This window comes from Pomacea canaliculata, linkage group LG4, assembly GCF_003073045.1.
Source record: "Pomacea canaliculata isolate SZHN2017 linkage group LG4, ASM307304v1, whole genome shotgun sequence".
In the NCBI taxonomy this organism is placed as follows: domain Eukaryota; kingdom Metazoa; phylum Mollusca; class Gastropoda; order Architaenioglossa; family Ampullariidae; genus Pomacea; species Pomacea canaliculata.
In genome coordinates, this window is record NC_037593.1 from 5,038,608 (window position 1) to 5,064,283 (window position 25,676).

At 42.1% G+C, this 25,676-nt stretch overlaps 3 protein-coding genes across 4 annotated transcripts; 2 read left to right on the forward strand and 1 right to left on the reverse strand.

Annotated features, from left to right (window-relative positions):
• Window positions 1-672: 672 nt before the first annotated feature.
• On the forward strand, window positions 673-4,421 carry LOC112562848. 2 transcript variants are annotated; one of them, XM_025236401.1, is made up of 5 exons: window positions 673-827; window positions 1,219-1,382; window positions 1,781-1,985; window positions 2,268-2,338; window positions 3,800-4,421. In XM_025236401.1, exons 2-5 carry the CDS (start codon window positions 1,221-1,223, stop codon window positions 3,854-3,856), a joined length of 495 nt encoding a protein of 164 aa, XP_025092186.1. In that variant the 5' UTR covers window positions 673-827; window positions 1,219-1,220; the 3' UTR covers window positions 3,857-4,421. The 2 variants fall into 2 exon arrangements, with proteins under 2 accessions (XP_025092186.1, XP_025092187.1); XM_025236402.1 differs by lacking the exon at window positions 2,268-2,338.
• A 4,031-nt stretch (window positions 4,422-8,452) lies between these two features.
• LOC112563261 (proprotein convertase subtilisin/kexin type 5-like) lies at window positions 8,453-11,109 on the forward strand. The gene is made up of 4 exons (XM_025237100.1): window positions 8,453-8,601; window positions 9,615-9,759; window positions 10,220-10,365; window positions 10,678-11,109. Exons 1-4 carry the CDS (start codon window positions 8,514-8,516, stop codon window positions 10,770-10,772), a joined length of 474 nt encoding a protein of 157 aa, XP_025092885.1. The 5' UTR covers window positions 8,453-8,513; the 3' UTR covers window positions 10,773-11,109.
• A 1,208-nt stretch (window positions 11,110-12,317) lies between these two features.
• Window positions 12,318-19,694, reverse strand: LOC112563250. The gene is made up of 2 exons (XM_025237081.1): window positions 18,642-19,694; window positions 12,318-14,453 (listed from the first exon to the last, which is right to left on the reverse strand). The coding sequence occupies exons 1-2, from the start codon at window positions 18,800-18,802 to the stop codon at window positions 13,727-13,729; spliced, it is 888 nt and encodes a 295-aa protein (XP_025092866.1). The 5' UTR covers window positions 18,803-19,694; the 3' UTR covers window positions 12,318-13,726.
• Window positions 19,695-25,676: the final 5,982 nt, after the last annotated feature.

Genomic DNA, 25,676 nt, shown 5'->3' on the forward strand with positions numbered 1-25,676 from the left:
TACATCTTCCGGCCCATTACCTCCCCTGAGCCCAACTTGCGCGCTCTTCACGGTCTCCTGACTGCAGGTGTTATCTAATTAATCACACGCGTCCGTGTTTTTGCGCATGTTGTATCAAATAAAACAAAAGCTTTCCCCCCAAAGCCATATTGTTGCAAAATATTCAGTGAAGTTGGCGCTAATTACATATCTTGGTCAAACATGGCCTTTCATCAGCAAAAATCCTAGCAACGAGGTAGTTTCTCCCCTACCTCCACCATTTACAACTGGAAAGGAAGCTGTGCGTATGTGGTTTTTACAAGGAAAAGCAGTCTTGAGAAATACAACAGGTGTAGGTAGTAGGTCTCCCAAACTTAAAATTGTCAAAAATGTTATATGTGTGTGATGATCAAGCGTTTTTAATCTGTCTCTCAGACTCACTGTTTGACATGTTTTATACTGTCGATTCACTCATCTCATAGTGTGGATTCCCTAATTTTTGTTTTTTAATGAGCATTTCCTCATTCTTCCCTAGCATTATTCATTTATTCTTCCTTCATTTCTGACGTTAGGTGTCCTACATTGTTGATATAGGAACCCAAACCAGACTCCCGTTGCCCCATAATTTAATTCACCGTCAATTCAGTTCGCCATTCTTTGGTGTCCCTTGCACCTGTCGTGGCCTCCAAAGCTCACGGTCTCTGTGGTGACACGTTTCTTGGCCTGGAGTCAATATCGGCGAACTTACCTATAAAACTCACCTGCGGATTTGTCTGCTAGTATTTGTGAAGCAGTTGGACCGAGCAGGAACACTGGTTGCCGGCGCCATATCGGGACTAAAGACTGAGGTAAGTTATTTTACTGACTTTCTCAGAGCTGTCTACGTCACATGTGTCCGTTAGTTTTATCGGTCGTGTATTTATGTGCATCTGATGACGATGATGATAATTGTTATTTGGGGGCAGGTAGGTGTCTTCATCCGACAGACAAAATCAGGTAATGCATGTAACAGCTATTACAATGTTACACTGATATTGCATAAAGCTTCTTGAGAGCGTCTGTAGATCTTTATTGTTGCTGAGATGAATTCACGTGAGGAATGAAAATCCAACAAATATTTTTTTAATAATAAAAAAACCCACTTCAACATGCACAAGGTCAATTTTATGCAAAACTCTTGATCACAAAACACGTGACCTAATTAACTGACATCACGTGATGTCACCGCCTGCGTTGCAGCCATGGGTCCAGTGACGTGCTTGTGGCTGGTGGCGCTGGTGGCGTTCTCTGGCGGCCGGTGTGACGAGGCCGACGTCCACTCCTGGCGCTACATCTTCCCTTTCTTCCCCGCGGACCTCGACATCCTGCTGGCTCACCTGCGTACGACTATCCTGAGGCTGGAGGTGAGCGGACTCGTCACGTGACCACGCGTGGCGTCAGGGATTTCGTACAGATGTGACGAAAAGCTACTTTCAATCTTTCATAACTCTTTTCTACACTATTTAGAATGAGTAACAGTAATATATGTGAGGGTGTGATGATGATGATGATGATGATGATGATGGCCCTATGCTACTTCTACTAATAACCAGAATTTGTAATTCTTGTAACTTAATACCTGGCAGTGTATTCTTTTTCACTTTATTACATTTTAACTATTTTTAAATACAGCAATGCATCATTATTAGCATTGTTTATCCAGCTTCATGTTTATTCAGTTTTCTGCACAAACATTTTTCTCCCGTGATGGTATTTTTAAAGCAGGGTTCGGTAAAGAACGGAGCCTCTGTTTTTCTCTCAGGAAACTCTTGAGAAATGCGAGGACATGGTCAAGGGAGAGTACGAGGGCGAGGACAGCGTCATAGGCGCGCTGCGGTTGTCTGCCCCTGCTCACAACGACACCAACAAACCCATGGCCGAGAAGGTCGAGCGGATTCACGAGCTTCGCGAAAAGATCCGGGGACTGGAGGACAAAATTGAGGAGTGTCGATTCGAATTCTGGGCTGGTAGGTGCTGCGACAAACAACAACAACAACAACAACAACAACAACAACAACAACAACAACAACAACAACAACAACAACAACAGTAGTTAGAATAACATCATCAGCTACCGCAATCATAGGAAACAAATAAAATACAACAAAAAATCCTTTCAAAAAATATTCTCTAGATTTCGGGGAAATAGCATTTTACATTTAGCATTATTTCTTTAAATATTTCTACTAAAGAACCATAAACCCTGCTAAGCCCCCTTGTAAGATGGATGCATTCTGTCTCACCCACAGAAGAGGCCAGTGAGGGAGTTGCCTGCCCCGAACTATTTTTGTCCAAGCTATTTCGCCGACTTTTGCTTGAGGTACTAAGTCTAGTCTACCTCCCTGTTGTAACAAATAGCTACTGCCAGTTACCTTGGGAACAAGTCTAGTCTAGTCTACCTCACTGTTGTAACACATAGCTACTGCCAGTTACCTTGGGAACAAGTCTAGTCTACCTCACTGTTGTAACAAATAGTTACTGCCAGTTACCTTGGGAACAAGTCTAGTCTACCTCACTGTTGTTAACACATAGCTACTGCCAGTTACCTTGGGAACAAGTCTAGTCTACCTCACTGTTGTAACACATAGCTACTGCCAGTTACCTTGGGAACAAGTCTAGTCTAGTCTACCTCACTCTTGTAACACATAGCTACTGCCAGTTACCTTGGGAACAAGTCTAGTCTAGTCTACCTCACTCTTGTAACACATAGCTACTGCCAGTTACCTTGGGAACAAGTCTAGTCTAGTCTACCTCACTGTTGTAACACATAGCTACTGCCAGTTACCTTGGGAACAAGTCTAGTCTACCTCCCTGTTGTAACACATAGCTACCGCCAGTTACCTTCGGAACAAGGAAGGTATGAGGGCAAAGTCAGTTGGGACTAGTCTTAGGAAAAGACCGGGGGTTAAAGGGGTTAAAGACAGTAGTAGCATGGGCTGGAGCCTTCATGTTCACTCCAACATGCACAAACCCATGTATGAGCAAGAAACTGAGTGTAACCCAGGATATTTGACTCTTACTTCTGACCGTTATTGCTTTAACGGGAAGTGAGCAAAGATCTCATGACGACTAAAGTTTACAGCTGGACCCTTGTGTTAAAAGCTAAACCCGAGTACATACTTTTTTTAAGCTAAAAAAGTGAGGTGGCGAAAGAATTTAAGTATAAGAAGGTCACAAAAGCTGACCTTAAAATAGCCGAGGGCTCTACCACCTCACTCACATACAACCTAGCTTTACCATCATAACCTTTAGAAATTCACTGAAGCAATTTGAAAAAAAAAATCGGATTAAGTACATTGCAAGCTACTTAGTAAACAACTGCCTTACGGTAAACACATGCTTTCAAACATCAAAGTTGTGACCTGTGTAGGAAAGAGGTCAAATCTGTGACCTCATGTCGGGTACAAGGGGCAAGACAATCTGCCAGACTGGCATAACAGACTTGAGCTCTTTGCTCGCAATGATTGAAGCCAATCATCTTATCAATAAAAATAACGAGAAAATTTTGAAAATTATTAAGTTGTTCACAACTTATATACAGCCATGTCTAGTTGTTTACAAAAAAAAAAACGGTCCCTCTGTAAACTTGTCTCGTGTTGTGATAGGCGACAGCTCCTGGTCTGAGCCATCTTTTCTTTGTAGAAAACAAAGTGTTTTTGAAGGAAAAGATCGCAATAAAAACGGGTATAGCATACACTCTGCAGTTATCAACCAAAAAATTATTATTGTAATACTTTTTTTATTATTCTAATCTGTTTTTATTCTGTTGTATTTGTTTCAGGGAGGGACACGTGAGCATTCAGACATACTCCGCCACTGTTTCTCTCACTCCGACTGATAAGGTCGATTTCTAAAATAGTTTGTTTGCTAGGTGTACACAATCAGTGAGAGGCGAAAGACTAGAAGCAATTTATAAGATGTCATTATTTTATTCCTTTTTTTTTTCTTTTTTTTTGCTCACGTGTATTCATTAACGCTAATCACCTTCCACGGCAAAGTGTGATTAGTATTGAGAATGCCAATGGCATGCTTATGGCATGTTTAAGACTACCACGTGGTACAGATGCTCACTGAGATCGCAGGCAATAAATATAAAATAAAATATAAAACAAAACAATTCAGTAACACGGACTGGAAGAGTAACATCGTGGATTATCGTTCTTGCGCTGATGGCAAGAGTTAGCGGACTTTGCTGTCGACAGTCTGTTGTTGTTCTGTGGTCAGAAGATGGCAATGGACGCTCTGTACCACCTGATGTTGGTTTGACTCAAGCAAGAACGATCTATAGCTTTCAGAAGGTTGAAAAAAAGTAATTCTTGCATGACATTTTTTTCAGAGGAAGAATTATCTGCCTCTGGTGGCGCACATGTCACGTTTGATTTATGAATAAACAGTGAATAGTTTTTTTCGGTTATTGTTTATTCTTTTTAGCCCTCTCTCTCTATCTCTCTCTCTCCATCAAGCACACACGCACGCTCTCTTTTTCTGTCTTTCTCGTGGATTATCAATGGTCAACTGACGTGTTTGACTTCTGTAGGATCAAAGACACTAAATACTGTATCTGAGTATCGTTGGTAGGCTACAAGTGCAAAATAATCCTTAACAAAGTTCACACATACATTTTTTCTTTCTATCCCTTTTACAACTTCCTTTCTCTCTGAACTGCTGGGAAATAAAAAATCCTAGATGACAGACGACTTTAGAAGAGCTACACAGAAAAGTATTTTAACAACGGTCTCGCCGGCTGAGATCTGAACCGTCAGCCCACACGTAACGCATTCCTCCTGTTGGTGAGTTGGCATCAAAGTTCACCGAGGGCAGCCGATATTATTAAAATCTCATCAACATTTAAGTTTTTTTAGGAACACACACATTTGTAGAGCAGGACACGCTGCAGCCCGTTTTTCTCGTTCCACGGCGGCTGTGAAGAGGCAGGGCACACCCAGCGCTGGCGAGATGGACCAACACTCGGTGCTCAGGCACCCGTCACCTTCACCCTCACAGTGTGCACGGACCCGCCTCGTCTGATGGATGTGGGCGGTTGAGGGAGGGAAGGTTGATAATGGGGTGGGTAGGTGGGTATATGTCGCCGGGAACACCCTCCCATGCCTTATTCACCGACTCTTCTTTTTCACATAAATGTGGAGATGCCGGGACGGATTGAAAAAAAAAATTGGAGTAAGTGAATAAAGTTGTTACATTCTGATAACCTTTAGACCGCGCTGGTGGGAGGCTTGGTGGGCTGTCTGTTGGAGCCAGACCACTCTTTGGGTGGAGGAAATGTGAAAGATAAATAAACGCAGGTTCGAGAGTACGAGCACGGGTACGGGTACGGCAGTTAGTTTGTTAGAAATGTTACTATGGTAGTGTTAGTATGGCAGTGTTAGGACGGTGAGAATCATGACACTAAGATGATACCTAACGGACAGAAAGGTGAACAAAGACGGACATTTACCCGCGCAGGTAAAGGTACCCTGCTAGACTTGTACCCAAAGGCAGTAGATTGTCTCCCCTTTGTCAAAGAGCACAAATTCAGTCAGCAGTTGTCTGTGCTTGACATGAAAACAAACAAACAAACAAACAAACACGCAAAACTGCACACAAACAACAGTTTAAATGTCACAGTCCACAAAATCAATGATGCAGATACTGAAAGGTCAGGTCATCCGTCATTGTGATGTGCAGCTGCTAGTGAGGTGGTGAGGATCAGATTGATAAACAGGCAGACGACGATGATGACGTTTGCTAAGTCAAAATGTTTGTAGCGACTGAATAAGTATTTTAGAAGGTAAGCACACCTGCAGACTTGCTTACAACGGGAGCAGGGGGGTAGATCAGGGTTGGGTGTGCAGCAGGAGGGTGAGTAAGAAGTCTCACTGGTTGTGACCTAATGGATGTCACTCGACCTACAGGTGGGTCGAGGTGGCGCCGTGAAACCAGTTCTCAGGTGATACCCACTGTTCTGAGGAAAGGGTGGTGGCCCATAAGTAATAAAAGCTCACATACATAAGTGGGCAGAAATATTTTTGCTGGGAAAATATTAGCAAGACACTTAAGTTAGCCCGGTGAGGGTTGTGTCATTTCTTGTTTAGGGCTTGTTGACATGGTCTGTCCACCCATACTTGTGTAGGGCTTGTTGGTGTCGTCTGTCCACCCGTACTTGTTTAGGGCTTGTTGGTGCGTCTGTCGTAAAACAAGTTTTTTAATGTAGTTGAAAAATGTTGTTGACATCGCATAAATAATTTAGTCCTTTTTTCGTTATTGTTTTTAAACCCAATCACTGCCTAAAGATGCGAGATTTAGTTTTACTTGCCTTGAGCTAGAAACGGAACAAGCTCTTGCCGTCTTCCATCACAAATAAGAGATCCGGTCTCAAGGATTTAATTGAGAAGGTGTAGAACTAGTCTTTTATAATAATGATGACGATAATAATAATAATAATAATAATAATAATAATAACAACAAACAACAACAACAACAGCATTAAGGCTTGACCACTTTGTTTTGCCACTAATTAAAAAAAAAATTAGGTTACTTAGCTGCTAACAATAAAGACTACTTATATAGTGTATTTATGCATTATTCTCTTTTTCATTTTTCAGCAGTTCGGATAAAAGAAATATTTTCTTGGTTGTTATTCTCTTTGTGAGAATCTTTGCTTAGTCTTAAACAGCGGTCAGTAAGTAGCGGCTTTACCATGTGTCTTCTGCGACAGAGTTCTTGCTTATAGTGTTTGTTTGTTTGTTTAAAGATTTTTCTCTATTATGTTTTAAAACATCTCTTTCTATTTTTAGGGGTGGGTAGGAGACCCGGTTTCCTTTCTTTGACGACTTATTCATACCTGATGAGAACGACAGAAGCCTGGAGATGAACACAAACGAAGGGAGTCACAAACTTTAATGTTTTTTTTTTAACTCTGGCTTTCACCTGTGAAAACTGATGTCACCTGAGCTTCAGGCTACTTTCTGGTCTAAAGAAAGGGACACTGTCAAACTTAAACAGGGAGCAGCTCTTGGGTTTCAAAGTTGAAGCATTAAAATGTGAAGATAATTGCAGAGAATTTTTATTTATCTGGAAACAAACACACACACACACACATTTATTTTTGTGGAGAATAAGGACCGAGAGGATTGCACTAAAGTGTTAAAGATGAAGATTGCTGACATCCGTTTGCGACGGACAGGTGCGCTGACCAACTGAAGGAGCCAGACTATCACATATCACGGTTCTCTTGGATTCACGTGACGAATATCACATGATTTCACTGTGATAGTAACTCTTTCTGCCCTCGCGATCAGTTTGAGTCATGAGTAAACTAAAACTGCACTTAATGTATATTAAACTGCATTCCAAACCTTTAAACTATACAGACATAATCCAAAACTACAAACTCACACACACACACACACACGTTTTTGTACCCTGCTTATTAAACTCGGTGATACTCATATTTGTTGCCTTATCTCCCTCCCACAACCTCTGTTCGAGTTTTTATTTACGTAAAAACATAGTTAAGGGCCGGCATCCCATCATCCTTAGGTTGCCCAGCATCTTGTGACACCTGTGACACCGTCCATACGCCTCCCCGTCCTCCCACGACTCAGTCTGCTCCCCATCTCAGGTGTGCTCATTGCAAATGGCTGTGTTGCCGAGAGTGGAGAAAGTTTTGGCTCCGATATTAAAAAAACCTTTTATAAGGTCGTACATCTGAAATTGGTGATAACAAGGCTGCAAAAGTGCATTTCATCTGACATTTAATTTATTGAATAAACTGGTGTAAAAACGAAGCGGATTTGTTTTTAAAATCTGGGGTTTTTTTTTCTTTTGCTTGTTTGTTTCGTTTTGTTTGTTTTTTGTTTGTTGTTGGGGTTTTTTTTTTGTTTGTTTGAAGAAATAGTAACTCTTAAGAACATCCATTTATGCTTGCATGAAGATTTGCAACTGCCAACCGCCCATCAGGCCCCTAGACGTAAATCAGACGTGGGTGGGTACTGTACAGTTTACGAAGTCTTTTGGAATGAAATCGTTGAACAACTTTATAAAAATGTTATGCTCACTTGACATAACTCATTCCATTATTCACAGTTTCGCTAAGCTACCCCAATCTTAAATAAAATGAACAGGTGTTTCGGACAGAAGATGGTCTTGATGTCGATGGAAGATAGACACAAAAAATAATCCTGTGATTTCCTCTCAAACTTAATGACCCACTTACCTGAGAATTCCCCAAAAGGTTGACTTCCCTTTGACCAGGAAAACGACCTCTTTTTACCTGCCCTTGACGAGGCATGTCTGCGTGTCCATGATGGGCCTCCTCTCCACCCGGAGGATCTCACATCACAGCGGAATGTGGCCAGACGGAGCCCATCCTGGAGTCAACAACATGGCCTCCCACGTGAACAGAACTGTGAACATTCACAGACAACATTCAGACGACTAGCTCTGTGGCCTGCGGAGTCTGGCTGGCCACGTCATCCTTCTCGAGATGAGATAAAATGATGCGGCCAGACAGCGGCGATGGTCACTTCCACCACAGCTTCAACATGAGATTCCTGGTCGTCCTCTGCCTTTCTCTGCCCGCAGGTACCTACCTTTGCTTAGTGATGCCTTGTAATTGTTCACTGACATGTTCATGATGCTTTGCTCTTTCCAGTTACTGGTGATGAATATTTGTAATTTTCATTATTATTTAACCGACATCTTACACTTACACTTTTTTTTGTGTGTGTACTCAAGTAGGTAGTTAGCTCTAATTTTCTCTGTCCATTCTTTGATTTTTTCCACAGGAGGAGAGGTAGCTATTAAGATATTTCAATAGTTTGTTCTCCCTCCAACAAAAGTAGAAATATTTTTTTAAAATACCATATACCGTTATAGTGCAGTATACTTGTTGTAGGCCACGTGTTACAACCCACTCTCGAGACCGTGCGGAGTTGCTTTACTACAGGAGATGTCTGTAGTGTCACTGTGTAGTGTCTGTGGTCGCTGCCACTGATGAATAACCACAGTCCCTAGGTCAAGGCAACATCCTTGGAGTCTGGGGGCAGTTTTATTACCACAGGGAAGAGATGCTTACACTTGAATTCCTGGGGACGACTTTACCCGAGTCCGGCCCCTGATGGGGATCAGAATTACTGCTAAACTCGATTACTGGGATGGGGAGGGAGAAGGCCGGAGGACCTACAGACTGTACAGGACATCAGTAGATTTGACGTCCCCTGACCTTTGTACCGTTGGGGGAGTGAAATTCTAGGGTAGAGATTTAGAAAGGATTTTTTGCTTTTGTTTTTGTGGTCACTGTCCGTCTCCTCTGAAGGGAGAACAATGTTAAGACCCTGCGGATATCACTTTGTTTCTTTACCCCCGAGGTAGTAACACGACGATGTAAGTAGGAAAGTGCGATGCTCTTTCTTGAGTTTTTGCCCCGAGAAAACGACTTACTCTCGGTTGATAACTGAGGCTCGTCTGTAAGGGTCAGAGAATAACGGCATATGTATTTAATACAATACCCAGTATGAACATGGTTCTGCGTTATATAAAAATCGTGGTCGTCATCATCATCTAGTCAAGCTTGAACTTGCTGTCTCTGCTTGCAGCGCTTGCCTTCGACTGCCAGGGTGCACATGACGGGGCCTACGAGGTGGGGTGCAAGTCCTTCATCACGTGTGTCAACGGGGTGGGCACCATCACAGAATGCGCCCAGGATCAGGTCTACAACTCCCGCACGGGGCAGTGCGCACCGTGAGTAGCCATCATGCCCTCGCCCTTCATGCACCCGACCCCATGACTACCTTTACCACCCGCTTCTTGACCATCTCTGAAAGTTGAAAGTCAGGGTTTGAATGATTTCACAACTCGGTGACTCTTTGTCTTCTTCTCTTTATCAACTCCACTTTTCAGTTTCAGTTCAGGATGCACTTTCTTCTGATGGTCACTCCCCATCTTGTAGTCACAGAAATACCTTGTTTAGTCCACTTGTTGGTGACTGAATTAAAATGAACTTTTTATGATTTCCCTTCTCTGCTACTATCGTTTACGTTTCTTCTGTTACTTTTCTCTGACTGTTTAGTTAAAGAATAAAGATTCTCTTCTTAATGAACCTCCTCTGTAACTATCTAGAAGAACAAGTAGAGAAACATTTTTTGTTGCTGACTCTACCTCACGAGGGTTCTATTTAGAGTCACGTGCTTGGTGTTCACAGTGTCGCGGACGTGGGCCCTCCATGCGGCTCCCAGAAGGATTGTAAGAACGTAGCAGATGGCAAGTACGCAGACGTCGATAACCAGTGCACATCCTACTACACGTGCTCCGGGGGAACCTACTTCGGCCACAACTACTGTAGTGGAAGTGAGTCACTGATGTGTGCATGCGTGCGTGCGTGTGTGTGTGTGTACACGTGTAAATTTTCTTAATTTTCTACACAAGGTAATCATTTACATACACACCTATTTATCCATTCGTTTATCATTCACTTTATTCATCATGCACACAGAGATTCGCACAAATAGCAGCAAGTGAGTGAGTCTGTGAAAGCTACAGACAATCACAACAAGACGTGAAAGACAAGGAAATATTTTCAGGTACAGAAGAGTGAAAGGTAGAACTGTAATCAAGCCAATAAGAGTTGTTTCCCCCGACTAACGGTCGTTTTGTGCGCAGGTCTGGTGTTCAACGAGCACCTGCAGACCTGTGACTGGGCGGCACACACCCCTCCTCCCTGTGGAACCTTCACTGGCACCACCACCCGGTCCTAAGCTGCAAGCCCTGTTTTCCCCTTCAAAGTCCCTAAAAAATTAGCTTCTCGTTTTTATTTTAGTTTGAACCCTGCTATGCCAATGCGGATCCGTTGTGGAATATTGTGAAACACTGAAGTACTTGGCACAGTCCGTTAGGAGAACGTTGCAAAAGTTCTTTGTGTAAAACCTGATGTTACAACTGTGGTCTTAGCTCTGCTCAGTTACCTTTCAAATTCTAATGATGGAGGAAATTGCTTCTGAAAAATGTCAGTCTTAGAAGTCAGTTAGAATACTGTAACTGTTGGAAACACTGAAATACTAGCTGGTAATAAAGACAGATTGGCACATATACTCATAGTGCGTACTGATGTCTTGCATCTTTGTGGTTCATTGGTCTGGTAGGAAAAATAATTCCTAATAATATCTACCTCTTACTGGGTGTATGTGCGTGCTTATGTATGTTTGTGTGCGCGCGTGTGTATGATGAGAGAGTATGTGAGTATGCGTGTCTGTATGTATGCGTGTGTATATGTATGTGTGCGTGTTGTATGTATGCGTACACATGGGTGTTGCCTTTCTCCCCATCACTGAGCCACATTTTTGTACCTACCGACTGATAAAACATTCACTGTAAGTCTTAATGCACGCACTACCTTCATTGACTAACCACTCCCACCCTCTCGCACACCCGGCGGGTGGGTCAACGTCGTCTTTTCTCCTGCTTGTAGAGACATGTTGACGATGAAAAACTGAAAAAAGTGTGTAATGCTGTCATAAACGGCCACTAAATTAACCCCGACCCTTCAAAGCTCAAACCGGTTGAACGAGAGATAAGATACACCTCAAAGGTACGATGTTCGGGTGGGGGCAGCAGGGCGTTGCTCTAACACCCTGTACACCCTCAACCTACCATAACAAGGTCAAAGGCACCGTGCACCTTCTTGCATCCCTCGTCCCTAGATTCCTCCAGCTCTCGGTAGAGAATACGGTCACTGGGTTCTCTCCCCTGCGCATTGCCTAGAGTGTGTCAGGATCGACAACTCGTGCGCTAGTGATCACAAAGACTTCATCGTATTCCTTATCAAATGAAGAAACACAGAGAGGAAAGTAGAAGTGGGAGGGACGATGATATAAAAGGAAAACTGATGACTAAATCCTTTCATGACCAAGAGGTCGAATGGTAAGATACTGCTAATTAGGGGTTAGGTTAGTTAATCAAGGACTAACACCTTGTTTCCCTAGTGACGAGGCACTGTCTAGACGCTGTGGATATTATTTTATTAAACTCTAGAGATCTTTTTCACTAATAACTGCGGTCTCATGGGATAAATCAGCATCCGTGGAGTCTGGGACTTCACTTTATCACTACGAAGGCAATGAGACTGCTCTTGGTTTACCCGGGACTTGCCTTTGTTTCATGTATACACCAGACCAACACTTCCCCCGACTACAAAACTAATCCAAAATAATAAATAAATACTTTGCAAAGATTGTAGCGGCCCTATGCTCCTCAAGGTAGCAACAAGGATAAACTTGCAAAGATTGTAAGAAGACATACGAACATAAAATTTTAATTAATATAAATTTCACAGGGTTCATTTACATCAAAATTAAAAGCTCCGGTCTATACTGTAAACTAATTCAGTGACATATGCATATGCTGATGAATAGATAAACAACCAGCTAGGGGGAGACTGTGTTATGCCTTTCAACTTTTCCACAATCTCCGATTCCTCATCCCATATCTGAGGAGAGCAGTGGAGGTTGTCAAGGCGACCATACTGTCCATCTGCAATATATTTCGTTCTGTAAACGGCTTAACGGGTTTAAACTGTAAACTTTTCACCAGCCAATCAACAGAAGCGAACGGGTTAAAAATTCATCGACGACCATCCAATCATTAGCTGAGGCCACAGAACATAAACATGTCAAAACAGTTTGCTAACGAGTCACAGAGGTCTAATTATAATTTAGCTTACACACTAGACAACACTTTAATCGTTCACAATTTCGATTTCACTGCTTTTTGCTTTGGTTGTGATTTTCTGCCGATGAGTTATTCCAGTTTAGTCTCGTAGGATGCTGTAGTCCCAGTCTAAATCACTCAGTCACGTGCATCCAGTGTCGTTAGGACCTCGGACTTCCGTTGTCACCCAAATCACACAACTACGCAAACGACTTCATTTTGCATTCAAAGCCTTTGAAACACAATTGTTTTCTGTAACAAGTGCATTACAATCACAGTAAACTTAAAAATTGTTTACCTGAATCGTTTCGTAAAGACGTTTTAGCAACTGCCAATCCCAAGTTTAATTTTGGTTTCTTGCTTCTTGAAATTTTAGATTTGCATGATGAAGGACAAAAATCTTCTGTCGCCTGCTGTTGCAGCAAAAGAATCGAACCCTACTTAAGATCGAGGGGATGTTTAATAAAAGGACGACACAGCTCGGAGCAGTATTAAAAACTTGTTTCAAATCTCTCGTTTTCCGTCTACAAAAGATTACCGCTCAGATTTCCCCGTTTCTCGAAGGACGTGGCGAAGAGTTTAGTAGAGAAGAGTTCCTGGGTAGAAGAGTTGCATCCCGTGATTGCCGCCTGGCCGGGACTTCTTAAAGCTTCCAGAGGTGACTCCACCATGGTTGGCGTGGACAGCAGACGATGCCGGCTTCCTCATCTCCTTCGTCTTCTTGAGACGGACGCTCGACGCATGCGCGTGGTACACCATCTCGATGGGGCGCACAACAGCGCTGGATGGGAGCCCCGCGCCGCGCGGTAGTGAGGCGGAACGAAAGCGGAGCTCGTGGTGCGAGTGTGGTGGGGGGCGCTTGGTCACGTGGAACGAGAAGTCGGTGCCGCCATTGCTGAAGACGCTGGGGCTGTAGGGGGAGACGGGCGCTGTAGGGGAGAAAGGACCGGATGATGTGCTGGATGAGGATCGCGGATGCCGATAGGAGCTGGGAATCTTTGCGTGATCATGAGGCGAAAAGTTGCGGGGCCGCTTGGCGTATCTGCTTCCCCCCGGGTCCAACCTCTGTCTGCATGCCGATACTCCTAATGTCGAAGTCGAGGTCGTGGTCTTGATCCTGCCCGCCTTGAACCATTACCACCCCTTGCGGCGACGAACGCACCGTTTCAGCGAAGTTGACTTTCTTCTCGCTGATCTGCCCCTTGGGAGGGTCTGACACATGGCTGCTAGGAAGGACGGCCACGTACTTGTCGGAGCCGGGGCCAGGATTGCGGCGGAAGTACTCCTCCGTGCTGATGCCCCCTGTCCGCTGCAGCAGGTCCCTGATGTCACGCACCTCCTGCGACAGGCTGTGCAGCTCCTCCCGCAGCGCCTGCAGCGTCATGGTCGAGGCGCTGGACTCCACGTCCGAGTCGCAGTCGCTCAGAGCCGCTTGCACGCCCACGCTGCAGCAAGGTCGACCATTGACCTCGACCTCGACCTGCGGCAGGTGCTCCTTCTCCACCTCCACCACGACTTCGTGCTTGGCGGAGACGATCGTGGTACCTCCAGCATGGCCGTTTGCTTTGGGTCCGTTCTCCAGGGTCGGGACAGTCACCTGCCCGTTCAGGCTTCCAGGCTGCTTGAGGAAGGGCATCTCATCTCCGACCTTTGACCTCTGGAAGGAACGGAAGACCCTGGCGAGCTCGACAGCGTCCTTTTCGTTCTCGCATTCACATACGAGAGCGCTGAACCTGGCGATGAAACATGGTTGATTATGTTGGTGTTTGCTGATTATTCCAGGACCCACTGAACGACCCATCAACCCACCGACAGACTCCTCTACTGATTAAAGTGTCTACCAATGGACTCAGCACTTTCTCTCTTTGAACAAATCTATTCGCGTGTGTGTGTGTTTGTATATTGTGTTTGTTTTGTTGTTTAGCATGTATGTATATTTATGCTGATGGTGTGAGGATACTGACAGTTTGGAAGATAATTAAGCACTGACAGAGATGAGCGAATTGAACTTGATTGATTAAACCATGTGAATACTTACTATTTCTGCTAAATAATTTCCGTGTGTCTGTCTTGATTATTTCTCTCAACTTTTTATCCCCTATATCCCAGCCAGAAATTCCGGTTGTCATCTGATGACTGTACACTAACCCCTATCATCAACATCAGCGACTCGTCATCACCAAATGAGTTCAATCAGCATTTTAACAGAAGAGGCCCGGAAAGGTGATCAGGGTCAACATTGTGAAGTTTTACTTTTTGTGAAAATGATTTCTTTAAACATTAAGCTAACAGGGAAATATCGAGTTATGTTAAAGCTGAAGTGAACAATGGTCTTTATCCAGGTGCCCCACGGCGATTAGTCCCGAGTTTCTCAAGAAAATGACTAAATCCAAATCTGTTTGTTACCGTATCCCTGTCAGGACCCCGTCATATTAATTATACTTACCAGAGAGCCTGAAGTCTGTATTTTCAATCCAGTAATTATTAATTTGAGTACTAATCAAGGATAAGATCTATCGGCAGATGTTTATAAGCAAATCAGGTAGTTGATCCCCTTGCTATCCAATGGGATACTCAAATACTAACGTTTCCTTGGTAACGCGAAGAAATGCACTGAGCGATTGGCTGACGGGGAGGCAACTCGTTTTCTACGAGTCTTCGCAATTTCGAAGTGGTGAGTAAAGCGAAAGAATTGCCAAAAACAAACAAAAACAAAATAAACAACAAAAAAAATTTACTGATGATGAATTATTAGATTTACTTGATTCCGATAAATCTTCGACTCTTCAATATTCAGAGAAAATCTCGGAAGATATCTTTCAGATTATTTCGGGAGATCACTTTACAGGGAGCAATGATCACACTGATAGAGATATCAATGTACCGCTAACTTAATTTATCTTCTGAACGCAGAAGGGTGGACTTGAATTTTTCTTTCAGTATTCTCTTGGGTTTTTTTCTGATTGCAATGCAGTAACAATTTTCTTCCACTCCTGTTTTATTGCTACAACAACAACAACAACAACAACAACAACAACAACTACTACTACTACTATGCTAAATGCAAAATGTATGCAGCACATACTCACACTCATAAGGAGCATGCTCTTAGCGCTTTAGAACAAGAACGAGACATGGACAGCATATGAGGGACAGAAGAACAAGCAATTAAACAACACAATTAAACAAGACAAATATAAAAAACGTTAAGAGGATACTAACAGGGTAATGTACTAAAAACTTACAAATATTCGATGCTATACACATTTTCTATCAGAAGTTTTAGAAGAAGGAAAACCTTGTGGAATCACTGAAACCTTGAGAACTAAAAGGACAATTTTAGTATGAAAATAAATATCAAAACCTGCTGACCGCGCAACTGAAAAGATAAAGATGACGGCGACGAAAGGAGTCCCATTGAACAAAATCCTGTGATAAATATAGAGCAATATGTAGGTGGTTACACAGCCATAAAAGTGCCTCCCATTTGTAGGAATTTTATTACATATTGTCTCATTGGCCTGGCTGCTCAGCTGCATCCCTGTGAGTGGACTATTTTATTTCTTTTTTTATGGTCCGATGATGATGAATTTGCGACTAATGAATAAGAAATATGTTGTTTTATATCCTTTTCTTCATAGTAAAAAGTATTTACGTTGGGTGGGAGGCTCGTGTGAAGTGCGAGTTCAAACATCGTTGACTGTTATCACGCAGTTTCCATCTTTCCCCCCAAACCGAATATCTTCCTACATCACTGTACAGTCTCACATGACAGTAACAAGGCAGGTGGGGTTACAGCACGGGAAAAAAAGAATGAAAGAAGATTTTAGAGATAATCTTGAAGATCAGACACGCGACAGTAACCATAGATAAATCACGAAGAGACGACATGTAGATGAACAGTTCAAGATCAAACAGCCCAGAAGTAGAAGGAACCAGTCATTCATCAGAATGATGCGTTACAGGTAATGCAGTTACGAACAACAGGAAAAAAACAAAACTAAGAAAAAGTTTTGTGTAAAAAAATCTAAAGTAAGCAAAGACAGCAGATGTTTAAATCCCGAGACATTTTCACCTGTTTGTAATTTATAAATTTGGCAGTAATTTTTATAATGACTAGGTAAATATTAATGTAAGATACTCTTTCCCGACATCTGAACGAATGTTTCCTTTCCACTCTCCGGATACACGCGTACAACACTGACGTCACCATTGTATACAGACACGTTTACTTTGTGAAGGCCTCAGCCAATGGAAGTATGTTGTTGACAGACAATAAGTTTGTTTTGATTTGCTTTTGAGAGCATCTGTGGATAAACGTGTAGTCGAGAGTTTGACATTGTTTACCCTGTACACGATGATGTTTTTGTGTCCGGAGAACGAAAGTGAGGTAGTTACCCACATTTTTACAGCAATATCTTGCACTAAAGTTTACTCGGTCACTTGAGAAAACACTTCGCACCCGACTAGACCTTAAATACATCAGATTCAGCGAGTGATAGTCAAATGGACAAGGAAATGAGGTGTGCCAAGCACGACATAGGGAGAGGTTAAAGGTCAAGCGATACAAAAAGTGAGATTTAGCACGAGACATGTTTGCATCAAAGGGCGGGGCAAGGATACTAAATATTGCCGGAGATAGAAAAGGAGGAAGAGATTTCCTGTGACGATAAATAGTCCTGAGTGAACAAAAGATCGTAAAAAAAAATCATAGTAAAACTTATGCAAAATTCTAGTTAAAAGCGCAGAGTACACCGTTTTAGCTTCCCTGTACCTTGGGTTATAATTTGACCAAAATTCTTAAAAACTGGCATGCAGTACAATATTTCATTGTATGTAATACTTCTGCCATGTTAAAACGTACTATTAATTTTCTAATTAAATTATTAGTGATTTTGTCACATGAAAAGTACAAAGTTCTGACAGGATATCAAAATAGAATTATTAAGAGCATGAATTCAAAGATATTTTAAAATGCAGTTAATTTGTGTTTGTACACTGCAATAATTAATAGTTATTGGTTTGTAATTGTTGCTAATGCTTTTGCACTTACAGATAAATTTTACTGACACCTATCAAATCTTGTCAACTGTGCCATTAGAAGTCACCTGACTTTGCTGATGCAAAATGCACATTTTGAGTTAATAAATATTTTAAATGCAGATTATTGCATGATTTGTATCCACTTAATGCAGCCAGTGTCGTTGTATTTAATAGTTATAGAGCTTATGGTTACTTCTTTGTTTATGGAAAAATCAGATTTCAAGTTATTAGACCGTCGCACACTTTCCACGCTGTCCTCCACTTCTTGCAATTTTAGACATTTGGTGGGTAGAAAATTAACATCAAATCTTGATTTTACAGTAATTTGTCTGTATGGGGAAAACTCGTAAAACGAAGCTTTTCATGACTATGATGTGGTCGCTCCTCTTTTTTATTTAGGCAGCAGCAGAAGAAGAAGAAGGATTGCATTATTCAAAATGTCACATGCATATTTGTCACGGATTTGCCAACAAGTGCGAAATCAGCGCGAGGTGGAAGCACGTTCCCTCCAAAACCACCAACAACAACACTTTTGCTAATGATGCTCGTCTACCACTCATAATCTTCCATCCTGCATGTCATACTCAAGCAGCCTACAACTAGAGCCAGTCACTCACAGATAATGACAACAAACATCATTAGGAACAATGTGGCTAGTAACAATAACCCAACACAGTTCAAACCCCGAAACACGGTCTGAATTTTTTTTTCGTAGGGCAGAAAAAGATAAGTCGACAGGTAAGTTTCCCAAGTGTCTTTCAGTGTCCCGAGACTGGACATTGGGCAGTGCTGCTGTTGGGGTAGGAGACGGTAAACATTATTAAAAATAAATGCAGCTCCAGACTGCAAGTAAAATACTTTATAAAGGATGTGCTCACCTGTTGGCCTGGTCCACGTAGAAAGTCATGAGACACACAGGGTTGTAGCGGTTCACCGTTACATCACGAATGGCGGTCAGCGGGATTGATCCGTCCTGCCCTGCCGGCCACTCTCCGACTGCGTCACCAGCACCGTCAGACCCTCTGACGTCAGCCGCCATGACGCGTAAGCGCCAGGCTTCACCAGGAACTCTCGGCTGACCGCACGGAGGAAGCTGTCGTCCATGTGACCCTCCCGAGGTCTCCAGATCCCGCAGAAGATGACTTCCTTCTCCACGACCACTGCCATTTGTATTTTCGATGGTGGAGGTTCTCTCTAAATACTCCAAAATATCGTCTAGGAAACCAACCAAGCCAGTGAGTCACCTGACGGTTACACTCGTTCTCTCCATTTTGTATTTGGCTTCAGCACTCGGTGTGACACGACTGAAGCACCTGGACAGTACAGTGCACCTGGCGTGACTTCCGCTGTCGTTGTCAACTCGTCCAACCTCTCCTCGCTGTCTGTTCTAACCGTCAGCCACAACCACATACAATCGTCTTCTATCGTCAAACGGTAACATCCAAGCTCGGTTCAAAAAGGCAAAGGTTTCAATAGTTTGAAACTCTTTTCGGGTATTCTGACGCTCGCACTGCCCTCGGGGGCTTCCTGTACCTGTGGAGGCGGGCCTCGGAAGTTAATATTACCTTTTGATTAGCGAAAATATCTCGTGTGCTCTCTATGAGAGGGTCAGCAAGCCTGGCTTGTCAAACCGGTTCTCTGTGAAGATAAGGCCTTCTTGTCGCTGAAGACTACTTAAAGACTTGCTCTTCAATGAACGAAAATGTAGATGTGTGTGTGGAGGGGCGAGGCGAGGTGTGTACTGCACCACACACGTGTTTCTCAATGTCCTTCTTTTCAAAGTGAAATATTTTTATGGGCTTTCCTCGGAAACACCGTGCATATCAACCTGTCGGTCAACATTCTCTTGACTGTGTCACTCTGTCAGTTGAGCTGTCACTTAAAATATTTCTTCTTTGTCTCCTTGAATAGAGAGTGTGCACCTATTGCTATCACAGTTTCACATGTTCTGCATACTTCATCGCTTTTACAGCTGTTTTATTCTTTCCTTTTTTTTCTTCTCCTGGTATTCTTCTGTTTTATTTTGCAATGTATTTGACATATACTGTATTTTATTTCTCCACTTTTACATTTCTCGTTTTCATTAGAACTCCACAACGATGAAGAGAAACAGGTTATTGAAATATTTTCATAACTATATCAACAGGTAAAAATACTACCTTTGACTAAGGGCACTTAGAGAGTTTATGCAATTATTTGTTCATAGTTGTTTTGAAATAAATATTTTTATTTAATAAGAAGTTGAAATTTTACTTTACGTTTTTTTTAAACATTTTTTTGGAAAGGATATCCATTTTGTTTCATCACGGGCAACTTCGTTATAAACGCTTGGGTTGGTCTGTCAGCAGCAGTCTTTGAGAGAATTTGTCTGACAGGTTACGCAGGCCTTATCGAAGAAAAGTTGATCATGGGACTGAAGCCTGGGAAACTGAATCCGCTAATGACCCAAGCGACCCCAGGACTGAGAAGAAAATACTTTTAAAAATAGGTTTAAAATGGAATATTAAAGCTAAAGAATAAATGAAAGCGAACAAGAGGATTGTTTTTGAAAATGTTAGAAACATTTACAGAGCTGCTAAGTAAGAAACTTTGATTTAAATGCTTATTATTTTATATTCACTAAGTCTTAATGAGAAGAGCATTGCATTAAGGAGAAGTGCATTAAGCTGTGTGATGATAAGGGCAGCCTCGGTGTGAGATGACAAACTTCTTGACAATAACTGTCACTTGTCAGTGTGCTCGTAAAATGTCCTTTGTCCTCACCTGCTGGGACTCTTTCTTCTCCAGACATGTAATGTTGCATAATCATGTGTGAAAGTTCTCCAAGGGAGATTTTTATCGTTATTTTTAACTTTTTAAAAATTATTAAAATAAAACCAGAATAATTTACTTTTGCTTCATCTCAGCCCTTGTCTCCCTGCTGAAAAAGCATGTATCCTCCACTCGCGGCTAATAGTAATTGAAGTTGTGTTGTTGTTGTTGTTGTTGTTGTTGTTGTTGTTTGCACATACTGGCTGCCTTTCTAGTCATTATCAGTACTTGACCACAACTTTCAAAGCATCATGTCAAAACATCGCCAACAGTGCTTTAACGGTCTCTGTGGAAGACACAGGTAAAGTTGTCCTTATGAAGCATTTGATCAGCAGTCATTTTTCTAGTTTTTGTGAGTTTTTAAATGTTTATTTTGAGGATTTGTGAAAGCTTATCTGATCGGTTTGTTGTTTGAAAGCTCACCTGAAATTTGGTGTATTGTTGTTAATTTTGTTTGTCTGCTGATATTAACGCTACTTTATGTTTGAGTCTCGTGTCCTGGTGGCTTCAGGTCCTGAAGGTTTATGGATGTCAGGGTTGATTCCTCTTCAGTTCGAATCCTGGTAAATCCGTAGGAAATCATATTGGAAACTGCGTTTGCTATGGATATGGTGTCTACTTGTTTTGTTTGTGTCGATAGGAATGTTTACATTTCGAAGTAAATACCTACTCGGGACAGAACATGTCAAAAGCCGAGCTGACAACTGAAGCCTCCTCATTGTTTCCATCGCTGAATAAAGACATGAATACGCACTGAGGAAGAAACACCAAAGTCAAAATTCAGTTTTATAGGTCGTTCCTCAGGTCAACCGCTATAATCGAAAAAAAACTTTAAAAAAAATGTATTAAGCTTCAAAGAACAGAGCGCAACATAATTCAGTCTATTGAAAGCAGTGTGTGGCACAGGTGACAGGTGAATGCTTATTTCACGACCCCCCGGGGCATTGCCTGCCCCGCCAAGCGCAAGTGATACGGGTATAACTGCTTGGAGAGTCGGGTGGGTGTCTGAAGCAAGTGGTTAGTTCTGGATGGTTAATCAAGGGTGTACCAGTCGAGACATGTTGTTACTCCTGTGAAGTATACAGACATACTTTTAACCTCTGAGCAGTGTACAATATGGTTTGGCCATTTGTAGTGTACAGACATACTTCTTAAAGATATAATTTTTAACCACTGTAGAGTGCCCAGACAGAGTATTAAATTTATTTTTGCATTAAGATAATTCACTTTTGAGTGTACAGACTTATTCTGTACCCACGATGGCGTATAAGGCTTACATTTTATCCACCTTTTTGTTGTTTTTGTTCTTGTTGTTTTATTTTTTTGTTTCTTGTAGTTTTTCTTGTTTTTGTTCTCATCCCTTGACAGGTAACTGAGGTACTAGTCGTAGGGGACACAGCTTGGGTCAACTGACGCCAACGGTGCTGGTCATGCTCCCCGACAGAAGGTCCCCCAGAGCACAGCCGGTCTTCTCCTTCACCTTGGAGTCTATACCTGTTATCCACCTGGAGTTTACGGACACTTACCTCCTTTCTCACTACACTTTCTCACTAAGACGAAAGTTTAAGATCTTGTGTCCTTCTCGCTCCCCACCCCACAGAAACCGCCAGTAATTCAACAAAACACAAACATGTCTCGCATTTACTTCTTTTAGTCTCTCTCAGCCACAACGACAGAATCAGCATGATGGATTTAAATGTAAGAATTTCTTTAAAGTAAAGTTGGGTAAAGTTAACAAACTGCTTTCTTCAATAAACACTCCACCCGCCGGTTTTCACTCCTCAAAGAAGGGTAAACGAGCTAAACAAAATCCCAAACACCATGCACTTTTGCAGCCTCGGGACTTTGTTTGAAGTAGGAGAGCGCCCGAGGAATCCTTTCTTTGAAGCAGATATTTGCAGTCTGCATACATACTGCTTGCAAAAGAAATGGCATCGCTTCTGTAACCAGAATAAAGATGAGTGCGAAGTAAAAGAAACTGAAAGAACATCACAAAATATCGCAAGAATCGGAGAAAAGAAATGCTCCTCAACACCCTCGGTCCGTATCACCGAGGCAAAACCTGTTCCACTGGCAAGATCCAGACATGAGTCATCGTCTTCAGAGGGCAGAGTATCGAAGTATTCATTGAAAGCCTTGTCAGGATCGCTCTGGGGACTTGCCAGACCTCAAGGGGTTCTTTTGAACTAACGTTGAATTCGCGCGGAACGAGACTACGTTCAAGTTGAGTTTGGTGTATCAGAGTTTGACATATGAAAAGACCTTCGCACCTTGTTATTATAATATTGACATGTTGTGATGTGCTAATATCAAACCTTGCCAATCTTTTCTGACATGCATGTAATAGCGATTTGTGAGGATTACTTAGTGTCCTGCGTTAGCTTGTGTGTGTTTATTTGTTTTTGTGGATGTGCATGAGAGAGAGAAAAGTTAAAGGAAGACAATGAAGAGAATGGAAGTGGGAGGAAGCAAGTCTGGGATAGATAGAAGAAGGACAGGAGAGAAAATTTCAGGATTGAATGAAGAGTGCAACTTTTTGCTTGTACAGGGGCCACTGCTCTCACATTTTTAATTTAAAAACGTTTAGGCCTTATATATATATAATAAGTTTTATCGAAACGCGATGGGAAACACAGTTTAAACTTTTTAAAATTAAACTGCTTTTAAAATAAAATAAAACTGCTCAAACATGGCTTTCATTCCCATCAGCACATTTTTTGTATGTGCTCGTGATGACTACGAGCGAATTTTTTTAAACTTTCAGAAATCTGTTTCTTTAAGGACAATTAAAGTTTTAGAAACATGTGCAGCTAGACCCAGGGTCGCCGATTCCTTCATGATGATTGTGTTCGTTTTGTACAGGTTGTGGTTATCTGTGCTGCTTTTGTGTTACATTGTGCAAGTCTTTGGTTTATATGTAATATTTTATTTGTCTCTGAAGGTTGTGAGTATATGTTTCGGTCTGAACATCATCTGTACAAGTCTTTGATTTATCTGTACAAGCCTTATGATAATTTTACGATGATTTATAAGTAAATATTTATTTGTTTGTACAGATTGCGTTTCAGACTCACTTGTACAGGTCTTTGGCTTATTTGTACTTATTCCTGTTTGCACGGGTATATATATGTACAGGTCTTGTGTTTTATTTTTATTCTTATTCACTTGGTTCTTTATTGCTGTGTACGTTTTCCCCTTCATATGTCTGTAGTTACCCAATTCATAATTTAACTCATGATTGTTTTTTTTAAGGGGAAGTGGGTTTCTTCTTCTATAAAAAGATATTTGTTTACTTATAAGGTCTTTCTGTGTATTTAGTTTAATAGTCAATACATATTTATACATTCCATTGATTGTTAATCCACCGCTGACACGACCTTCAAAACTGTTTGTAAACAATCTCCTCGAGACTTGTTCCTTCTATTTGGAGCGGACGCGCATGAGTTGCAGCACCGAGCGTCCTGCCGTCGCGACTGCGCACCCCGGGTAGCTAGAAATTCTTGCAGTGATATAGACCTTACCTGCGTACGCTTAACCTATTTAAGATTTGACACACATCATTAACGTGTTTCAGCACCACCCACTACTGTATGAAAGAGAAAAGAAAAAATCCATTAAAAAGTAAATGTGAGCCAAAGTTTTAAACACCACCATAGTGCTGCAGCCCACGGCCTGCTGTCACTTCACCATGGAGAACTTTGACAAATTCTTTCCAGATGCTTGAAAACTTTTGACGATGAATAAAATAAGGCTTGTAAAGGCGAGGAATGATGGATTGTGGTTAGGGCTGGGTAGGAGTGGAAAACGATTATGAAAGACACTTTTTTAAGTGGTGGGCTTTGAAGCTGACTTTCACAACCCAAGCTAATACTTTCACAACACACGGTGCTGGGTACCCACAACCCACCCTGAGTTCTCCATGGCCGCAGCTAGTCCTTTATTGCCAACCTCCTCTGCCTCTCCCTAATGAAAACATTCTCCTCTCCCCTTTGTCTACCCGTTATTTGTTGTCCATCTCTACAGCTGGCTGCTGTGAACGTTGTGTCTGACTTGGCCACCCGGGGTATTATGACTAGAGTCTGTTTGATCCTGGTACATAACCTGAAAACTTTTAAAATAGCAATTATGTAAACACCTTCTAATACTTTTCGGTTCAGCGCATGGACATTTCATCAGAATGTTCAGTTTGATTTTCCAACTGAAATTTAAGACAAGTCGGAGCTGCTCTAAACTCAAACCGTTTACAGGCTGTGACAGCGGTGATAAGGTTGTGGTGGGCTGTGTGACGTCAGCGAGGGACAGGAAGTGTCGGTCATCGTTAGGATGTCTCTGATAATTATAGTGCAATGTGATTTTTTTGCACGAGTAGGGGAAAGGGGAGGTAATGCGCAGGGAAAGGTTCAGGGTGTATGCAAGGGAAATAATTTACTAGCCAATAGTATGTGTATGCAGGGCAGACGACACATTGTATCAAATTGGCAGAAACTTCTAGAAAGTGTAAATAAATACCTACACACTAAAGCGGAGGAAAGATTGTGAGATTGTAAAATAATTATAGTTTATGGATCATTAAAATATTTTTTTTAATATGATACACGGCCGAATGCGTGTAAATTCAGAAAAAATTCAGTAGTTTTTCAGACATTTTTCAGTAATTACTTTTTATAAGTGTTCATGGAAATGAACGAACGAATGACAAATGACTTAATTATTTTGTGTGGAGGACATGAGTTTTGCGCATTAAGATTTAAAAAACTGTCGGACTACTAGTGACGTGCAAAGTTATGTCCTTCCGCCAGCCAGGATCTTGACGAGTGTAACCTGATGCTACACGACCCTCGGTGACGTGTGTACAAGCTTTAGAATGAAAGGTCAGAGTAATCTCTGATTACAACTTCTGATCTGTGCAGTCTCCTGTGTCGACAACTGCCGGGTATCACGTGCAGAGGTCTGGGACTACATGGAGCGCCGACTCCCCCTTCCTTCCTCCCACCCCACCCGTACTCACTGATGTACGACCGAACTCCACGTGATCATCTGCGTATGATGGTCGCTGACCCGACAACTTTTGGCGGGGACTTGTAGTCTCCTCCGTCACCCTG